Source organism: Corvus kubaryi, unplaced genomic scaffold, assembly GCF_017639235.1.
Source record: "Corvus kubaryi isolate FWS band 111438036 unplaced genomic scaffold, C.kubaryi_AGA036_p1.0 37397, whole genome shotgun sequence".
NCBI classification, from domain to species: Eukaryota; Metazoa; Chordata; class Aves; order Passeriformes; family Corvidae; genus Corvus; species Corvus kubaryi.
The window spans coordinates 17482868-17503774 of record NW_024581136.1 but is presented as its reverse complement, the minus strand read 5'-3'; the positions used below and the strand labels follow the sequence as shown (position 1 = coordinate 17503774).

The 20907-nt window shown below is 41.3% G+C and overlaps 1 protein-coding gene across 1 annotated transcript; it reads right to left on the bottom strand.

Annotated features, from left to right (window-relative positions):
- Positions 1-1064: 1064 nt before the first annotated feature.
- On the bottom strand, positions 1065-15279 carry LRRC31 (leucine rich repeat containing 31). The gene is made up of 10 exons (XM_042042460.1): positions 14883-15279; positions 14283-14537; positions 13281-13430; positions 12736-12903; positions 10129-10296; positions 9096-9263; positions 8174-8341; positions 6944-7111; positions 5635-5802; positions 1065-4482 (listed from the first exon to the last, which is right to left on the bottom strand). Exons 1-10 carry the CDS (start codon positions 14893-14895, stop codon positions 4163-4165), a joined length of 1746 nt encoding a protein of 581 aa, XP_041898394.1. The 5' UTR covers positions 14896-15279; the 3' UTR covers positions 1065-4162.
- Between the last annotated feature and the right edge of the window lie 5628 nt (positions 15280-20907).

The window sequence follows — 20907 nt, the reverse complement described above, 5'->3', positions numbered from 1 at the left end:
AATTTAAATTGCTTTCCCCTGCACTGTGCATACAAAGGAAATGAAGAAGCAGACTAACGTTTCTGCTAAGAAATAAACCCATAAGAAATCTTTCCAGCACAGGAAACAACATAGATGTCTTTGCCAAAATTTCCACCATACTGTGAGGTATAATGGGACATTAACGAGCAGAATATTCTGTGTTCATCTATCAACAGTAATGCAGCTCCACAGAATTTTCTTAGGAGATTTCTTCCCTAAAAACAAAATCCCAAAGATTACTATTTAATTGACATAATACATCTTTTTAATGACTGTGTCCAGATACCTGAAGAGGTGAAGGAACTGAAAATTTTAAATGCCTTAGCCTGTCTGAAAATCAATTTGCTATCTTTCCAAAGGAGGTCTTTCTCCTGAAGTCATCGGAAAGATTATAGCTGGGACAAGATAAAGGAATTAAATGTCTGCCAGAAGACATAAGCAAATTGGAGGGTGGAGCAATAGAAGGGGGAAGATCTCTGCAACACGGAAATTCCATGAACTTCAGCTGCTCCCAAATGCAGGACTGGAGGGACTCTTAATCTCTTTAGGTACATGACACAGCATCAGGCCAGAGCTGTCACAACAGGGATAATATCAAAGCTCAGTGTTTAAAACTCATGTTCACTCTCTATGCTTAGTAATGATTCCAATGATATCACAGTTTATAAACCTTACTTATGCACTTTAACTCCAGAGACAATCAGTACCTTGTTTGGAAATATGGAGTAGGATTCCAGACAAGCAGAACACACACTTCTACCAGGACCTGCATTACCATCCTGTGGGAACCCAGAGTGCAGAGAATATTTCTCTGCTTGTTTTGAAGGGTTCTACCCCCTTGGACAACACTGGTTTTGACCTTTGTCCATGGAGAAAGTTGCCTACCCTCTGGGAAGAATTAGAATCTACACTGGTGTGAACTAAGTGATAGAATATAAGATTGTCACAGGGTAAAAAATTTAGAGGTTTTGGGTTTGTTAATATAGTAAATAGATAAAAGCAAAAAACATCAAAGTAGAGGATTGTTGTTGTTCTCCAGACCTTCTTCTTCTACTACTCCATGTTCTGCAGTAGAAGTAGCTGATGATTAGACAAAGAATTCCACAGTTCCTGATTGTGTGACTAGATAATTAGTAGAAAAATAAAAATAATGTACACTTTCAGTGACCATTGGTTAGTTTACCTTTAAAAAGCCTTGAGCTTTCCTGCAACTTGCCTTTTGTATTTTGCTCTGCTTCATGCTATGCTGTCAGCATGTGAATTATTGATAAGATATAATAAACAACCTGAAGACAGAGAAAATACAGAAATCCCATTCATCTCCCTGACTCCTAGCAAGGACTCTAAAAAGCCTCTCCGATCAAGAGAGATACAATTAAGGCTCTGGTCTGTGTCAATCCTGTCTTACAGAGGTCTAAAAATCTGTTTGAAAGTATCTCCACACTTTCGCAAAACTTCACTGATGTTTTGACAATCTGCAGTTACAGCACTTTGAATGACTGCAAGCTGTCACGTCCTTAGTGGTACTGCTCCTCTCTAAGATGCTTTGGTGACAGTTTGTGATGTGTCTGTGTATGACAGGCTTATTTGAAAGCAGTGGGTCTGCAGGATGCAATTTCTGCCATGATTCTGGTTCTGACGCGCCATAACACCTTTGTCATTAAGAAGAACCATGACAAACATAATATTATCTAATTCTTGCATGCCAAGTTTATGTGCAACCATGTCTTTCCACTTCACCTGACACGCAGGCAGCTGCTTGTCCTAGACACATAATGTCCTTGTCTAGTTTTTATTCCGTATTGCTCAGCTACCCCTTAAGTCCCTCAGAGTTTTATTTGCAGTGTACGTAGAGCACAGAGCTGGACTGGGGCCAGCCACTGTGCAGGTTCAAAATGCAGAGTGGGTGGGAGCAGAACCCTTTGTTTAGTTTAACTGACTGGTCAGAACTGCAGTCCTGCTCTCCCTCCCCTTGTCTCACCTCAGGGAAGGTGGTGCATCCTGAGGGAGTTGATGAAGGCAGGGCCACTGAGACAGCTATTCACAGAGTTCCATCCCCAGGCAGTGCTCTCTGAACCTGCATCCAGGGTATGGAACTCATTTCTGTTTGGCTCTTGATTGATACTGAAATCTCATTAATATGCTTGTTGGCAGGAGAGAGCTGGGACTCCAGGAAAGTGGGACAGCTCTGTTCTGATTTTCCATTTCATTGGGTAACTGAGGCTGTTTTGATTGTTTGGAAATGTCTAATGAAATTTTTTCACCCTGAGTAAAGGCAAAGCGGAACAGATCGAAGGATGAATCAGAAACTGCCAAGGAGAAAATCGTTGGAAGAGAAATTTCTGGGAAGACTGGCAGATTGACAGGACATTTAGTAGAGGTGATAAAAGGAACAAAACGTTTTTAGTGGCACAATAGGTATGACAGAATAGTAAGAGGGCAAAGGACTGAGCAGGGGGATCAGGCCCAGGGGAGAGTTTGCCAGCAGTGGGTCTGTACTGTGCTCTGGAGATGAGAATGAGGAGCCCAGCTATGAAAGAACAAGAAACCCCAACACTGAAGTTGAGTTCAGTCAGGAAGCCTTCAACAGAACGTAGACATTAAAGGTGAACTGGAGAGAGAGGTTCAAGTGGGAAAGGATTAATTCAGAGAAATTATCACAGAGCAGAAGAAAGATCAGTTTCCCAGTTGGATCAAAGGCATATTTGAGCAGGAAAGTCACATGAAGACAAGTGATAAAAAGAACAGGTTGGTGTGCTGCTGCTAAACAGACGTGATGGTATTTCCCCATTAGAACAACTGTCCTGGCTTAAGTCACTGCTTGAAAATCTCTTGTTAGCCCTGTATGAAGCGGGGGCTCTTTTCTTTATTTCAGAGGTTTAGGATCCCACACAGCAATTGCCTACTGCCTCTGACCAAGGGACTCCAGTTCAACCCATTTCTCAAGCTGGGGGAGCCAAGTGCACTTTTCAAGTGGAACTGCAAGTGGAACCAGGAAGTCCAGGGTGACTCCTACATGAAATCATGGATTAAATGATCAATAGGTATCAACACAGCATGGTCAGCTGCTGGTTATAGCCCTGAACAGGCAAAAGGTGATGTTAGAAGGGTCGCATGGACTGAAAGCTGAATGTTGATCAGCATCTGCAGGGGAGAACTTGCTGAGGGGGGCCTTAGCAAGTTAGGAAAGTGCCACTGAATGATCCTGTTGTGCTTCTCCTCCAGGAGACTGCTGCAGCGTGTAGAGATGCTCAGAGCTAATTGAGCAGTACTTTATCCCTCAAGCTGTCTCAGGATTTCTCTAAGACTCCTCACTCAGTGGGCACATCTAATATCTTTACTTCCTAAAATACCTTACCGATGAATAATCCCACTGCAGTCCTGGAGCTCACGTGTTAACATGCTCCATGACACAAGTGACTATGCCAGAATTTGGCACTTATTGATTGCTTTGTGTCCAAAATTTTCTTAAAGTAGCAGGACATATCTCTGATTTAATCACAGCTTTTTCCTTGCCCCTGAGATTTGCAAAGACACCAATTAATGGCTTCTTACCTTGATTTTATTCTGATCCTCTATACAGGACTCACCTACACTATGAGATGGCACCAAGGGCCAGAGCAGAGGCAGACCAGCTCCTTCTGTATTCTCCTTACTGGACTAATCTGTAATGTTGAGTTGTTGGGATGGTTGCCAAATCTCCCAATTATGATTTAATTAATTCACAAAGAGGCAAAAGTTTGGGGGGGAAAGAAACTAAAATTAAAACATGGAGGTTTCAGGTATTTTCACATTAGAGGTATTTTTCCGAGGCCACATTCACACTGCCCACCCACTTGCACTAGCACACACCCCAGCCCTTCCCTCCATGGCCAAACCTGCAGTGCATCCCCTCTGAATCCAGCACTGCTCTGCGGGCAGTGACCCTGAAGATAAAGTAGTGTAAGCATGGCCCAGAGAACCTGAAAGAATATGTTATTAAATGGAATGATCTATGGTGCAGAAGGTTAAATAACAGTTTTCTATAATTGTGAAATTATTTCAAGAGATTATTAAAAACTGCAGTCTTCTAAGTCAGAGACACATAATGCTTGGTTCATGTGCTGCTCTCAAAAGGCCTTCCAGACACCTCCAACCTTCATCAACAGTCAAAACGAATGTTTCTTTTGTTGTCTTGATTAAAGCTTTCCATTTGCTTCCTCTGGGACTCTGAAAGGGCCCATCTTTGCATGCCCAGCTCTGCCAAGGCTGGCAGCTGTGTCAGTGCTGCCAACAATTCCCTGAACCATGGCCCGCAGTCCCGGCAGGATGAAGGCCGGAGGCTCACATCCAGCTCCGAGAGTTCCTTGAATGCTCCTAAACCTTGGCAGAAGACAGCCCAGCCTTCATCAGAGATGTTGTTATTATAACTCAAATCCAGCTTCTGCAATCTGGCTGAATGGCCATCTTGCCTCAGGGATGCTGCAAGAGATGACAGACACAAACACAACTAATAAATCCTGGCAACTGCTTTAAAGGCTTCTCAGAAAGGAGAATGGTATTTTAATACCTCATTTCAGCAGTCAAACAGCAAGATTTAACTCCTCAGCAGCATAAAACCACTTGCTGCTGATCTCAGAAAGACAGTTTTATAACAGCTGAAGGAGTGTACAACACTTAAAGCACAGGCAGTTCAAGAAGAACAAAGTATTGAGTTAAAAATGTATGGCAACCCAAAAACCTTGGAGTCAGTTGGAAGGAGGCTATATCAAGTGCCAATTATAAGAGGCAGACAGGCTTTACAGGGAGATTTAGAAAGAGGAAAGCAAAACTAGGTGAGACTGCATGACTACAACAGCCACCTCTCACTGTGGGAGGGTCTAATATACCCTAAAGGGATCCTTAACATATGAGTGGCAAAGGAAACACCCATCAAGGGTGATGGTTTTTAAAGTAAAAAATATTCAGGCTTCACCTCACCAGATTTCACATTCCAGGGCCTCACAGCTGTCACACAGCTATTGCCAATCTCAGACACTCAAACCCCTGAGTCAGGCCCACAGATTCACAAGGATGAGTATAAAATAAGAAAGTTTCAAAAAAATCCTAGAATTTAGTCCTTTATCAGTTTTCCAGTACTTCTTAGCAGCTGCTAAGAGGTGGGTGAAAACCTTTCTGGTTTAATTCTCCCCAAGTAGTCTGACTCCAGAAACCCACCTAATGGATTGGGAGCTGCTAGTGCCTGTATTACTGGCTGTCAGCACAGACTTTTTTTCTAAAGTACTGAGCCCTAAAACAGCATCCGAGCGAAATAAAACTCCTCAGAGGCAGCTTTAAATATTTGATATAAAAAACAGATGCAAACCCTACATTTTCTAAATGATGCTTTTGTTTGTATTAATACATAAAAGTGCTAAAAGATTCTTTGCATTTTAGCCTTTTAGGCTTTTCCACTGGGCATGTCCAGGACACACAGAAAAATGAAACCCCTTTCTGGGAAAAACACTCCTGTATTTTCCATGTTTTCATTTGATTTATGCAAAACCATGCTCAGCCCATGGAACAAGCCCCTTCTGAATTGTGGTCTAAATGCCCTGGCTCCTTGAGTGCTAGTAAATACCATGTTATACGTACTTAGAAGTGCCAAATCTTCAGCCACCAAGTTACAGCTGCTCAGTCTTAACACTTGAATCTCCGTTGCAAGCTTTAGTGCTCCCAAAAGCAGCTTTAGGTTCCCACCAACGCACTTATTCCAAGAAAGGTCTAATATCTCCAGTTCAGGAAGGTGAAGGGCAGCCTCAGCTGAAAAGATTAAGACCAGCAACTTCTGCTTACTAAGAGAAAACAACATGGGCTCAACAGACACCTCACCTGCAATTCACCCGTAAATAGGATCCTAGCAGGCTGAGTACCTGTGCTTAGAGTGAATTTTTTTATCCCAATAAAAGTCAGACAAAAGATAATAAGAAGGGTCTGCCTATAGAATCTATGAGGACTCTAAGGAGAGGTTTTTTTGTCTTTCTGTTCACATTATTGCCTTGGCCTTGTTGCACTGAATTAATTTAATAACTTGCTTTTAAACCATTTTATCTTAATTTAAAAACAGCAAGTTTTTTGCTGTGAACTCACTATTTAGGGTGTAAAGCTCTCTATCTTTTGACAGCTCTGATTTCCATGGTGTCACTCTTATATTTATATCACTACAATTATGTAATACTCTTTCTGCAAGGACCTCTGACCAGCTTAGCTTGCTACTGCTTCTGCTGGAGGCAGTCAAGTCTTACTCCAGGTTTAATGTCACTGTAAACAGTACAAAATACAAGTGCACAAGACACAGTAACTGAGAGATCCCTCTGTACTAAGATTTCATGTGCCATATGGAACACCTATCAAAGGCCACTAATCCACAGAGATTTGCAATAAGTAGGCAAAAGAGGCTGAATTTACATGTCCTGTGTTAGATTGGACTTTTCTTCATGGCTATGCAATATCTGTTCCACCACTGCAGTCATTTCCTCCATTTCCCCATGATGAACTCTAACCCAGAAAGTTTCTACTGAAATTTTCACCTGCAGTGAGGTGAAAAACCCTCAGTCAAAACTTTAGCCCAGTGAGTAAAGTGTTACACCCAGACTATGATTACAACATAACATAAAAGCATGTTTTTCTTTTTTTCCCCTTTTAAATTAGGGAATATCTAAAAGCTCACAATCAGACAAAGGACTAAGTGAACTTCACCCCCTCAGGTATAGTAGAGGAAGCCATACAATTCTCTTCCCTTGAAACCTGGTCCTACAAAGCACTGGTTTCGTCACAGGCATTTCCACTCGGGACCTGAGGTATAATGTAACCATGATCCTTGGAGTTCAGCCAAAGGAGAAGGGAATGCTTTGTCCTACAGGGATACACAGAGAACAGGCACACTTTAAAGAAACACTCCTACCTAGTGATGAAAGGGACTCTTCACCTAAGCCACAATTGCTGATGCTCACAGATCTCAGCTTCGGTAAAAACCTGAGCCTGCCCAGAAGAGGATCAGATGAGAGTCCTACATTTTTATTCGAGGATAAGTTCAGGTCTTGAAGACTGGAGAGTAAAGGTATCACCTGGCCTATGAAAACATGAAATATTTATTAGACAGTCACTAATCCATAAAAAATGTGTAGTTGTATATTTGCCTGACATAATTTCTTTTCTTTATAAATCAATCCAAAAGTCAAGACCAAGTTTTTACAGTCAAGTTCATGGTGAGTAATGCTTTAGACCGTAAATAGCCTTGTCATTTTCAGTAAAACTGTTTCAGAAATTAAGTCTTCCATGCTGTGTGGAGCATTGTCAGAATATGGCTTCCTGGAAATTTTAGGTGAAGTAGGGAATTTCCAAATGCATTCATTGCTAACTGAAACTTCTTTCTTGTCTTAATGCTATTATTCTCTATTATTCAATAAATTAAATCATGATTGATATCACTAATACTGAATATTTCTTGAAGCTTCATCATCATCATGTCTTCAAGTTGTTTGTCATGGAAAATAGGATGTGGGCAATATAGGCTTTGAGTCATGGGATTTTTTTTGTTGTTGTTGTCAAGAGTAAAGACAAAGTTATGGTAACAGAGAAAAACAGACAAACAGTTTGTCTCACAAACTGATTGTGAAATGCCTTTTTCTTCATAGTGGTTTCTAGGTACGTCAATTCAACTTGGAGAAAGCACACAGCAGCAGCAATGCAAGACCTCCTAAAATACCCTCTACTCGGTGTGCAGTTCATCAAGGGAGTTTTAGGCAGTTATATTTCCATGCACATACACACCATGGATCCATCCCGCTTATACCACTGGGGCACTGTCCCTGGATATTTCCTAAATCACTGATTATCAGAAAAAGCACTGCTTGGTGGCAGTTCCCACATTCCCATTGTGGGTCTGAATCATGGCAGATTCAGGTCCTTAGTTCCACATGGGATCAGACATTCTGAGATTTCCTTTGGTTCAGCGAAAAAACCCCATTCCATATTGACCAAGAAAGCTCTCCCCCACAGTGTACTTTCAGAGGTGCCTGATGAAAAAAGTCCTGAGATCAGTTGTTCTGCCAGGCAGAATCTTTTATGTCTTTGAGATATTTTCAGAAGGCAAAACTGAGATCCTTAATGGATTTCCTCAACATGTCCTTACACAAAACGGTCATGTCCTCTTCTGTGACACAGCACTGGTGAAGATCAAGGACTTCCAGATTTTTCAAGCTGGCCAAATGAGCTGCTGAGTCTTTAAAGCCACCACCAATCTCTCTGTTGCACGAGATGTCTAATTTCCTTAGCTCGGCAAGGTGCTGTAAAGCAGTGTCTGAAATGGAAAAGGGAACAGGCTGGTCACTGGCTGCCACAAGAGCCCAGGTCAGGGCTTTGGCATCTATTTACTTCAACGTCAAAGTTTGCCCAAGGTATTGCAGGCAAAGCTCCTGGGCTAAGCTTCAGTGTATAATCACAGCAGACACACAGTAATACAGCAAAGCCTCCCTGTCCATGCAGCTCCATTCTTCTCTGGGAGAGCAGGTGAAGGTGAGGCCAGCTCATCCCCCAGGTCCAGTCAATCCTCAGCCTTTTGCAGAAATTACTGCTGGATGTGCTAATTAATGCCAGTTGTTTTTGCCACATCCGCTAGGGAGGGGCACATATAACAATCCCATTTCATGGGGCTCCACTGGACACTCTTTAAGTGATAATGGAAAATTTGGATTTCCTTTGGAAAGTAGGATTAGCTTGTTAAAAGTTAGCTGACCTGTTTGTGTCTTTGTCTGTGTTCTGTCTGGGGAAAGAGGAAGCACATCCAGGGAGCCACAGCCCTGAGATGTGTCTCAGATAAATGGTGTGGAGGGTGACTCTCCCCACTGACTTTCACAAGCTTGAGCTCAGGGCAGATAAATTCCACTCCTGCTGAAAGGCCCTGTAGAGTCTTTTATCAGTCCTCAAACAGCAAATAATGATTGCCCGTTAATACTGCCAAACCATCAGCAAAATCCCACCTCATTGCCTTTCTTAAATGGTTTTCAGATGTACAATTTATTCAGAATGAAAGTCTTCTGAACATAAAGTCTAACCTAAGCTCTGGAGGCTGTCTTGCTTTAATCCACACATGTGCAAGTTTAACTCTTTCAAGCCTGGCACATTTTTCAGATCCTGAGCAATAACCTTCATGCTGCAGCCAATGTTTTTGTTGATAGAGAGATCTAATACTTCGAGGTTTGGGATCACATTTAGAATTTCAGCTGGGGAAAAAAAAAGAAAAGAAAACTAGAATTGGTAATTGTCTGTAATACATACAGATGAACTCTAGAAAAGTACAGCACCATGATAAACAGGAAGAGGTGGCCTGGGTTTGCCTGTAAGTGTGGTTTAGACTTGCTAAATTCCTGTTCTACCTAAACAACACAGTAACATAAAGATTGGATAGGAATCAAGAAATCTGTGAAAAACATTTATAAAAATAAAAGTGAAAAAATACAAGGACTGTTAGAAAAATACAGGGGAATAAAAAGCAGAAATACAAAGAGAAAGAAAATTTTCTACTGAAAATACATAGGAATGTGTGTTACATATGGGGCTCCTCCTACAGTGGAGATGAGAGCCATGAGGCTTCTCTTTACTGAGCAAACACCTTCTAAAACACACAATGAGATAAAAAGACCACACAGGATTAAGCTGCTATGGTGAGAGGACAGAAGGAAAGGGTGGTCAGTGGTTGCCAACTCAGCCTAAATTCCCAGTCCTCAGACCTTCTTTCCAATCCCATGGCCAACTACATATTCAGTTGCTTAATTTTAAGCAATCAGTGGTGGAAATTCTGGCACATGTTTTTTGCTCGAGGTCTCAAAGAATCCAGAAACCCTGGACCACTGAGGCAGCCAGACTGTGGTTTAGATCTTCTCAACCCTCCCTCATATGATTAGAGCGAATAATTTCCTTCTTTGGAAGAAAGTGCATTAAATCCCCACATCATAAATACTGTTATAATGCAGAGCTTGAAATAAATTAACTTTTCACTAATACTGAGCTCAATACAACCATCATCTAAGTCAAACAAGTTCCATTTTTGTGAAGCCAGTCTCAGCCCAGCTCAATGGACACACATACCAAGGGATTCTCCATCCTTTGCCGTCAGGTTACAGTCTGTAATTTTCAGACATTTTAATTTGCATCCATCCTGGAGTTTTTTTGTCAGCAGTGATAGTTTTCCACCTATGTTACTGTTCCATGATATATCCAGTTCTTCAAGCTGAGAAACAATTTCAAATGCCTCTCCTGTAATGGAAGTCTAGGATGATTCATTCTATGTATCAATTTCAGTGCAAACAAAAATACGGGTTTGGAATATATTAAAGAGGAAGGTTAGATGCTTAATACTCAGTTTACTTTATATTGAATGTCTTGTCGGGAAAATTGTTAAATAAATGAATTATTGCTTCTGCAGCAGTGTTGCATAAAATCTCACATTGTCTAAGGAGCAATATAGATCACAAGTCATTGTCACAGTGCACACAAACATGAAATTTATTTGGATTCCCAAACCCTCCTCAGGCTGTTTGGCCTGTGCTGGGACCAGAAAGTCCAGTCTAGAGGGAAATCAGTACAGATGACAAGTCTGAATTTACTGTCATGTAGAATTCTGCTCTGTTTTATTTGGCAAATTTCCAACATCCTCTGTACTGTGTCCACAGATCATTTTGGAGGGAATGAAAGAAGTCCTCTCACAACCACTTCTGAAATGGGAAAATTTCATTTCTGACAGGAATTTCTGACTCACTTCGTAAGAAACCAAGATGAGCATTGTTTTGACTCAAACTAACTTTCCCTTGATTTCAAGGCAGGCAGAACTGACTTTTACTACATTCAGAAAAATCAGCCTTTTCCAGGCTTGACATACCTGCCAATCTGAACTATGTTAGGGTTTATTTGAAATGTTAACATCCCACGGTAAAATCCAGCTTCCTAGCTTCCTTTGTAGAGGAGGGAGGCAGAGCATATTTGCATAAACTCATTCCCACAAAAGATCAATTAATCAGACCATATGCAAATACAATTTCAAAGTGTCATACACAATTTTCTTGATCTAAAGTCCAATAACTGAGAATTGTATTTTAACAGTAACATTCTTTCATGTCTGGGTGGTTTTCATAATTAATTTTTCACAAAAGATTTATAATAGAAAAATAATTTTTTCTCTAAGTGAATATCTGGGTTTGAGAGGAAAGGATATGTCTTAATTTTTATTTTTGCATTTATTTTAAATTATTGCCTCAGTATTGAACACTGAGCAATGCTCTACAGTTGAGAAGTGCAGCATAGCCTGTTTCTGTTCGACATGAGGACTATAGAATTCCAGACACATTTTCCTCCCAGAAGATAAATAAAGGAATATAACTCCAGGAATGGTTTCCTATCACCTCTCACAGTCAAGCTCTGAGCAATCACATAGAATAGGTTGATATTATGGTTCTATTTCAGACATTGATTTCTAAGCAGGATGTGCTGAGTCCACAAGAGGCCACATTTCTTCAGAGAGATGTGGACAAGGTCACACAGCCAGGATTGGCCTAAATATACAAGTTGTTTTCAAAATCACAGGCAAAATCAATGCAAACTGACTGTTGCTATTCCACATGTCAAGGGCATCACATTTTGACTGGAAATTCAAGTCCTGCAATCAATTTTGCATCTGTCCCAGAAGAAGCTAAACCAAACTGGGAAGGAAACGGCACTGGAGAACCTGGCAGAATAAAGTAATTGTAAAAATAACCAATAAAAATCAAAAGGAAAAAAAATATGAGAAAAGGGTTGGAAAGAGAATGAAATAATTTTGAAAAGATGTTAGAAAATTAAATACACAGATTTTACACTCATCAGAAACAGAGCAGTTATTTTCACCAGCTTTTGCAGAGATTCTTATTTCCTCCCCAAGAGATAGCATGACCCACTTTTTATCTGCCACCATACATGTTGTATTATTTCTGAACCTTTCCTGGAAAAGGCTTGGATATGGATGACATAAACAAACCCCAGCTTTATGACACAGACCCATTTTAGAACTTACAAAATAAGCAGTAACTTTTATCATTCCTAATTTATTGTGTTTGCCCTTCTTTTAAATACAAACCACAGATCCACCCCAGAGTAAACTCCAAGCCCAGAGGTGACTCCATGTCAGAATCTGAGTGTGTAACACCACCTTTAAAACCTTTACATCTCATGCTTTGCAGAAAGCCGGGTGCAGGCACTCCAAGCAAAGAAGTAAGCAGAGGAATAAGCTTCTCCCAGACTTGGAAAACACCAAGTCATAAAGTTCTGAAGCAGCACTTCTGGTTTTAAGTCTCCTCCCAAAAGACCACTGGGGTTCTCATGATGAGCACTCACCTGTCCTGCAGCTCCAAGACCTAAGCTGGCCCTATTGTAACTGACTCTGCTTCTAGCCAAAAAAATCCTAATCCAAATTGAAAACATTCTTTCCTGCAAATAAGACTGAATTCTGTTCCCTTCTGAGTGTGAGAGCTTCACACCCTGAGGAATGACTCTGCAGAGCTACCTAAAGGTGTAAGGTCACCCATAAGCCCAAGTTTCTACTGTTTTGCAGCAGGAGTTTACTTTGCTCAGTGTGGAAGCAGCAGGAGCAGGACATAGGAAGAGATGAGATGGATTACATTAACCCCAAGCTGTCTGGAAGTAAATGTAAATGAAATCCTGTACCTAAGGAGATGACATCCTCAGCTGTCAGCCTGCAGCTGTTAAGTCGGAGGACTTTTAACAGGTTCACATGATGAAGATGGACAGTGAGAGCCTTCAAAGTCCCTCCAACACAACCATTCCAGGACAGACTGATCTCTTCCAGCTCTGGGAGAAAGGGCAGTAAAGAAGCTGTAAGGAAAGAAAAGAAAAACTTTTCTGTTTCATGTTTCTGCACACCCTGGATATTGATGTATATTGAGATGTTTTCTACAACCAATACAAAATTATAAAGCCATGAGAATTTGTACCTCACTTTTCTTATCTGTATCTGAATGAAGGACATCCATCTGCTTCACAGATCTGGATGATTTTTATATTTAATATATATTACAAAATTTATATAATTTGTAAACTAATATTTCTCAGGGACCTGGGACCATTAGATGAAATGTCAATATGGCCTGTATAAAAGAAAGGGAAGGGAAAAGAGGAGAGGGAACAATTGAACAGGCAAATAAAATTAAAGGAATATATGAAGTGATTAGTTGAATAAAATGTGCATTTACCCAGCTCTGTTACATCTGCCGCATTTAACGCACAATTATTTAGATCCAGATTCTTGCTGTTGGGTTTCTTTCCCAGTTTCTCCATGAACTGGTTAAATCTCTGCTCACCAGATGGTGACTCCACTTCAGAAGTGAGATGTGAAAGTTCATCTGAGCAACAAAGAAAACAGGGCCCTGGTTACCTCTGCTACGAAACACCACTGTAAATCCTGCCTGAGGCTTGCAGGCGAAGGCTTTAGGAAATGAATCAAATCTGTCAATAAACCAGGCTCTATTTTTCATCAATGTGGACAACAACCCGACTGATAAGATCACTATAGATCAAATCAGTAAAAAGTTCCTGCTGCATTTTCATACATCTGTGTGAGGCAGTTCCTGATTTTCTGGGTTTTCAAAGAAAAAGTTACAGAAAATAGCAGTCCCACTCTCAGTAGCTGCTCTCTTATTGTTTCCCCAAACTGACCCAAGCCCCTTAGGACAAAGGATGGGGTACTAAGCCTCACCTTCCAGCTGCTTTTGAAAAATAGTTCCATTTTCTCTGGAGTGGATGTAAAGAGTATTCTTGTGTGTGCAAAATAACATAAATGATGGATTCCCATTCCCTTCCCCTCCCCCTGCCCGGTGTCAAGGGATAGGAAACATCTGCTCCTGTTGTCTTCAGACTGCTTTAGCAGAACAGAGACCCATCTTAAATACAACAAGCCAAGCTACTGCTCAAAGCCTGGCTCTGAAACCAAATAAGCTCTGCAACTAATGAGCTGACTTCAGCACTGACTCTCACATTGCAGACCAAGAGAGAAGTCATCCAAAAGCTTTATCCTTCCTCAGCAACACGGATCTAACTCCTTGCCTGGCCTCTATCAAATCAGAAAACATGCTTGATAATTTTCCAATCCTGGCTAGAGGATAAACTGTAGGCAGCAAATACAGGATTTTGGCTAGCAAAAAACCAGCTGATTTTCTCTGAAATTAAAATATTTACTCATATTGTACCACCATTACCTTCTACAGAGAGATCTTGCTTGTCACTCTGGTCATCAGCTCCAGCATGGCTTATTTCTGTTTCTTCAACTTCCCTTCTGTCCTGGCCTTCAGATTTCCCAAAGTCAAAGCCCTTGAAGAATTGTTTGACAGCTGAAGGCTGCTCTTGCCTTTTTTCAGGAGCACACCTCTTTCCTTGGAACTGCTTTATAACAAAGTCAAATGGGGAACTCTTTGGGTTGTCCTCTTCATGCCTATCCTGGCAGTTCTGGTCATCTTTCAGGGGATCAGCAGACAGAATTCGATTTAGTAATGTTTACTCTTGCTTACCTTTTTTCAGATGCACTGACAATTTGCCACCATTACCTCCATCCAAACATATATCATAGCCATGATACAAGTGTTCAAGAGCAGAACACTTACAATTACAAAAAGCTGAAGCATTGTTTAAAGTCTGGGTCTTAATATGTTGTCACAGCTGTATTTCTTAGAAATACAAAAATGACACAAACCAGTGGACCTCCATGTACACTACAGCTCTACTGAGCTGTAGAGAAATCCTGCTTTTTCTGGTTGTGATTTCCTGCTGTGGAGAGATATTATTTTAAACAAAGAGCATACCTGTCTTTTCCATGGGTACACCCGAGGATCCCTTTCACTCTTTTCAGTTTTTACAGCACTTTCAGGGTTTCCATGTAGTTTTCTCTCACAAGTTTCTCTCTTCATCAGTACGATAGCAGCAGCTCTGCACAAGTGGTTTGTGGGCTCTTTCCTGATGTCTCTATTCCTCTGTACTCTATCCCAAAGTCTGCCATTCCTGGGGCTGAGAAGTCCATTTAAATGTTTCGGTCATGTCCCAGCTTAGATCACTCTCAAGGCAGAAATCAGGAAGTGGCAGCAAAATCTTCGCTACTGCTCGCAAACCACTGCATGTCCCTGAGACAGCTGTTGTTAAAGAGGCTGAGTCACCGTAGAGATCAGATTACAAGACTACCTGAAGAAAAGCTCTTTGTTTTCCCACCCCTTTTGTCCATACTGGTCAGCAATAGTGTTGGAGGCTGAGCAGAGCCCTGCTGTCAGCAGGATGTTGCACAGCTCAGTAAGAAAAAGGGATACCGAGGAGTAGGATACTCCTGATCATTTTAGGGCCACAGGAGACAGGAGAGGAGAGGTCACAGTCATCTTCTGGGCAGCACCATGATACAACATTACAATGCAATCATTGGACACACCTTATATACACCTCAAACTTCAGCACACCTTTTTTTTTCTGTCTGCCCTAAAGTCTGATTTCCTCAATGGTGAGCATCACAATTTCTGTCCTAACCATACTTATGGCCATTTATGCTGAATCTCTTTAGGCTTGATAATCTTTTTCAGTTCTTTCCTTTTGTAGGCAAAACCAGCCAAACCCTTCTCGTCTCCCCTCATGTGAAAAACTCTTCATTTCCCTTATCATTTCCTGCTCACCTTTGTCTCCACCGGCTGCAATATAATTTATACTCCCTTAGATACAAGGGACCATCCACAGATATGTATACACTAAAGACATATGCAAACTGGAGTGATTTTAGTGGGGAATGATAAAGCTGGTAAACAAAACCAACAATTCCTTTGCAAGCAGGTGAGCAGACACCAGCCTGAGGACAGGCTTGGCTCAGTGTGAAAACAGACAAAGGATTCAGACAGGGTGGAATGAGGCACAGAGTGATGCAAAGAGTCAACAGGGTAAGATGAGGAGAAGAAAAACTTAAAGTGAACATCAGGAAAATCCTCTTGCCCATGAGAGGTCCCATGCTGGCAAACATTTAGAGCAGCTAGAAATGCACAAAACCACTGGGATCAATCATCTTTCTCTGTAGGAAAGGAGGGCACACTTCTATTCCAGAAAGGATCTCCAAGCTGGCTTTAGGGTTTTCTGACACCAGGAGTGGTTGGCCTGCCCCAGTTTCTGAAATTAGCATCTCACTACAGACCTGTATCCACATCAGGAATTTGTGCTAAGTCACTTCATGTGTCCAGGCATCTCAGCTATGCAGATGATGGAAAATCCCAGCTTTTCTGTTCGTAAACAACTGAATTTGACAGTTCTTCGCTCGTGCTTAAAAACAGTGACCAGGAATGAAGCAGAGACCAAGGAACCCATGTTTGTGAACATGTCCCAAGACTTCTCAATGCCCACTGCAATTCAATGAGAACATGGAACAGAAATATTTGATAATCTCTGTCCTGTGAAACTGGAGAAATCCTTAAGCATGTTAAGCACTAATTACAGTGGTTAGCCTGGGCTAACTCACATGCTCTGATATCAGTATTTCAGGTGATGTGCTGCCAATTGAGCAGTTCTTTCACCACTTGAGGCTGTTGAATGACAGTGACAATACCCCACAGAACCATGACAGCATCCCTGTAATCTGGTGAGAAGGGAAACACGGTGGTCTCCTCTTCCTAAAAAGCAAATCTTTACCTTTTTTCACATCAGCTATGAGGAAAGAGGTGACAACAGGGTTATCCCCCTAAAAAAGCAGGATAATGAGGATGAGGTGGCTGCACTGGGCTGAAAACATGAGCATCACTCTGCAATAGGCCCAGGCTGTGCTGTGAACGTGTGATATATCACACCAGCCAGGCCCAGCCGTGCCCTGTGAGCTGCTCTGTCCATCTCCTCCCTGCCACACTTCTGAACAGGTGTCCTGCTCCTGCCTGGCAGAGCCCTGTGTCTGCTTCCTGCAGGATGTCATGGACAGCACGGGGCAGGCTTAGCTTTTGGAGTTTAAAAATAATAGACGCCTTCCCCTTTCTATCCAGTTAAATGGCCTGTGACCATCTGCCAAGTGCTCAGTGTCACACTTGTTTACATCTACTCTTCCTTCTGTCTAGACCTGGGGCAAGGTTAGGAACAGAACCAATTTTGGAACAAAATAGTTTAAGTTGCATCCCACACAGCACCCACCGGGGAGAGATTAATGTGGATTTTTGTACTTTGCCTCATTGTGACTCCTTAATCCGGCATATATTCCAAAGAAATAATGCCATTAGAGGATTAGTGCCACAAGTTCATTTGAGAAAAAGGATTTGCAAACACTGAAATCCTATATTCTATGTGCTTAATCACTGAGTATCATTTTGGGGATTTCCTCTCCCTTTAGTAGTGTCTCTTTCAATGAAACCCAAGCACATCAGCAACTCTGTTTTGGATGGCCCTTATTATCCACTAAAGGAAAACAAACCCCCAAGCATCTAGTTAAAATAATACAGAGTCTAAACACACTGGACTAAACCCATCCTTGCTGTTGTACAATCACAGTTATATCAGGGAGACACTTGGCCCAGTATTTATATAGAATGTAATTATTTGGGTTATATATCTGTTAGGGAGTTTTGATTATCTGAGTCCTGCAGCACTTAATAACACTGTGACCCTTGTTTGCTTCCATGGCCATTCCCTTCCCCAGCTTTGCCTCTGCAGGGTTCTCTTGCTTGGCCTGACTTGTTGCTGGCTGTGCTGATGAAATGGGGGCAGTTACATGGGGCAAGAAATTGGTGGGGTTGCAAAAATGTTCATTGCCCTGTGGCTAACTTTGCCAGTTCCAGGTGATGCACTCGTGGGCTGCACTGACTCAGAACACACATGCCAGGAGCTGCTGCCAAGGGAGGGTAAAGGAAGAGTGGCCTGGTCCAGCACCAGGTTTGCTGCCCTATTCTTTCCCAGACACATGCTTCAAACCATGATCTCTACAGCTCTCTTCATCCTCTCTCTCCTGCTCTGTCCCTTCCACTCATCCTCTGACTTTGACCCCTCAAAACTGAGGCAGGAGAATTCAGTGTTGCCCACACAGCTGGGAATCCCTCAACTGGCACTGATGCTTTGTTGCTCATGCCAAGCATCTGTGTCACCCACTAATTTAGTGTTGACTTTCTTTATACCCAGGCAATCGACAGAGCAGGAGGGATGGGCTTCAGAAGAAACTGCACACACAATGGCCTGGAAGGACCATTCCCCAAGGAATGCCTGCCTGACCTGAAGGGGCTGCACACTTGGCAGGACAAGGCCAGGTTCAAGGCCAGGTTGGATGGGGCTTGGAGCAACCTGGGATAGTGGAAGGTGTCCCTGCCCTTGGCAGGGGGTTAGAACTGGATGAGCTTTAAAGTCCCTTTGATACCAAACCATTCTGGGAACCTATGACAGTCCTGTAAGAGCATGTGCTGGATGAACTGGCTGTGTGCAGAGCTGTGTGACAGCCCCTGTTGTCACTGATTTTTAATAGCTGTAAGAATTCCAACCTTTGCATATTCCAGCATGATCAGCTAAACATGATCTATAGAATTCTGAAGCAATCTTTTTTTCAAAGCCAGAATTTACATTACCTACTATTAAACAGTAGTGACAATAAGTAGATTTTTCCAACTAAGTCATACTGAATATACGTTTTGAATTCCATAAAAAACAGGACTTACAGATCTATTGCAGCAAATGTATATTTATACACAGAATGCAGATACTTTTAACACTCAGATATCAAGTTACTCTTTTTTAAATGGAGCTACACAAATGCAAATTTAACTTTCAATCTCTATTACAATACACTAGATTGATAGAGAAGATTTTCAGTCTGGAAAATTCTTTTTGGTTGAACTTCTGCCAGGATTAATCCCCCTTCAGTTAATCATTTACATGAATGGGCAATCTGCAGAGTTCATGCAAGGCCTGCAAACTATATTAATTACTAGAAACCTAATTACAAATCAACAGAGTCACGGGATCAGTGTTACCTCCATAGAGTACCATCTGGTACAATGGGGCTGGATAGTTCAGCAAAACTCCTCATTGCATTCTGTGGAACCTCAACCTGGACATGTGTTGCCAGAGAGAGCAAGTTGATGCAGATATAGGAGCTGGTTATAAAGCATTTTTAGGCTCATCCTAAATGACAGCATCCAAGCCCTGTATTCTAGCTGCTGTTTCAAAAGTTACTTCAAAAAAGAGTATTTATTCAACACTTTTCTTTTTGAATGTGATACCAATGCTGTCATAACTTGCCTTTCCACATCCAAAAATACCCTAAATCCATACAAAAGGTAATGAAAAAAATCACTAAACAAGCAAATATGAAAACATGTCTACCATAAAATGCTTTAATTAAAGGCATTGCATGTATTGTCATTCACTTCACTAATTATTACTGCAATTAAAAAGTTATGTCCAGAAACTCCATAAATGACAGGAACATGGCACAGTGAAGCTTCCATTAAAATGGAATGTTGCCAATACATTTGCTCTTTCAGAAAATGGCCAGTTTGAAAGTTTTGACCAAAACCTGTCAGTCTTGTTTTACACCATGTTAGCCAAACAAAAATTCAGATATTTGAAACCTCAACTTGTATGGTTTTCAATCCAGACCTTCTAAACCATTTTGATTCAAGGTCACATAAAACACAGTATTCTTTCCACAAACAATGTTTGATCAATTGAATTTTGGAAGGAATTCAAAAGAATTTTCAAGGGTTAGCCATATTTCATCCCTGAGGTTCACTCATTGGCTTTTGGAATTGAGATCAGCCACACTAAGCACAATTCAGTAGCTTGAGTTTTGCTCAAAGTTCTCCCTGATTAATTCTAAGATTTCCATCAGGAATGAGACAGCTGTGTAATCCACCTAGTCTCTCCAAATTCTCTCAAGAACTGTAAAGTAAAGCTTTTCCACTGGGTTGCAATCTCTTCCCTTTGTTGACCTTGTCAGTGTGAATTTAGTACAGGAGAACACCAAAGTTGGGCACTTTTTAGTGTCCTGCAACTCAGGAAGGAGCAAAAGCACCTACCCTGCAACCAAGGGATTGGGAAAAAAATTAACTCCAGAGGAGTGTTCCAACTTGAAGGACATTCTGCATAGCCAGTCCATTACAGTGATTCTCACACGCAGGTTTGCCTGTTCCCTTCTCTGGTTGTTTTTCAATTTCTTGTGGACCAAGACCCCATTTCTAAGCCAGTGTATCACTGTAAAGTCTGATGTTTGTTTCTGATCCCAGGATCCGAGGACACAGCTTTTGTTCAAGTTCATTCTTGAACTGGTCCCAGACTTCCTAAACCATCCATCAGACTACCTGCTCTTTACTTGGCTTGTGGCAATTGTGCTCTTCTATATTAGACCTTTCTGGGGAAAACATGAAAGGAAGCAAGGTTTAGCTAAATCTGAACACAGATTTCATGTTGGAAAAAGACAGGCTGACCTGTGATACATAAGCCTTTTATCAAGTTCTGTATCAGTTCATTTCATGATACGTCTCCATTAAAGGGGAGATAAGTAGATTTTTATCTCACTCCAGTAAACTTGATAAGAAGAAACAGGGATTATTACTCCTTCACAGATTCCTCACTTATGACAGACAGTGTTTAGAAACAATGGATTAAAACCTGCTCAGGCTCTAGTTTAGCAGGTTCTCTACTTCTACAAATCCATTCCAGCCCTGCATTTTGGTAACCAACATAATTCTTGAACTGGTAATAAAATTGTCTAATATAATTTTTACTTTCCATTTCTGAAGACCATAAATCCCATCAGCTGAGCTATGTCTGCCATTGATTTTGTCAAAAGAGAACAAGGAAAGTTCTGACCCAAATCAGTGCTAATAAAGTGTTTAGTGACAA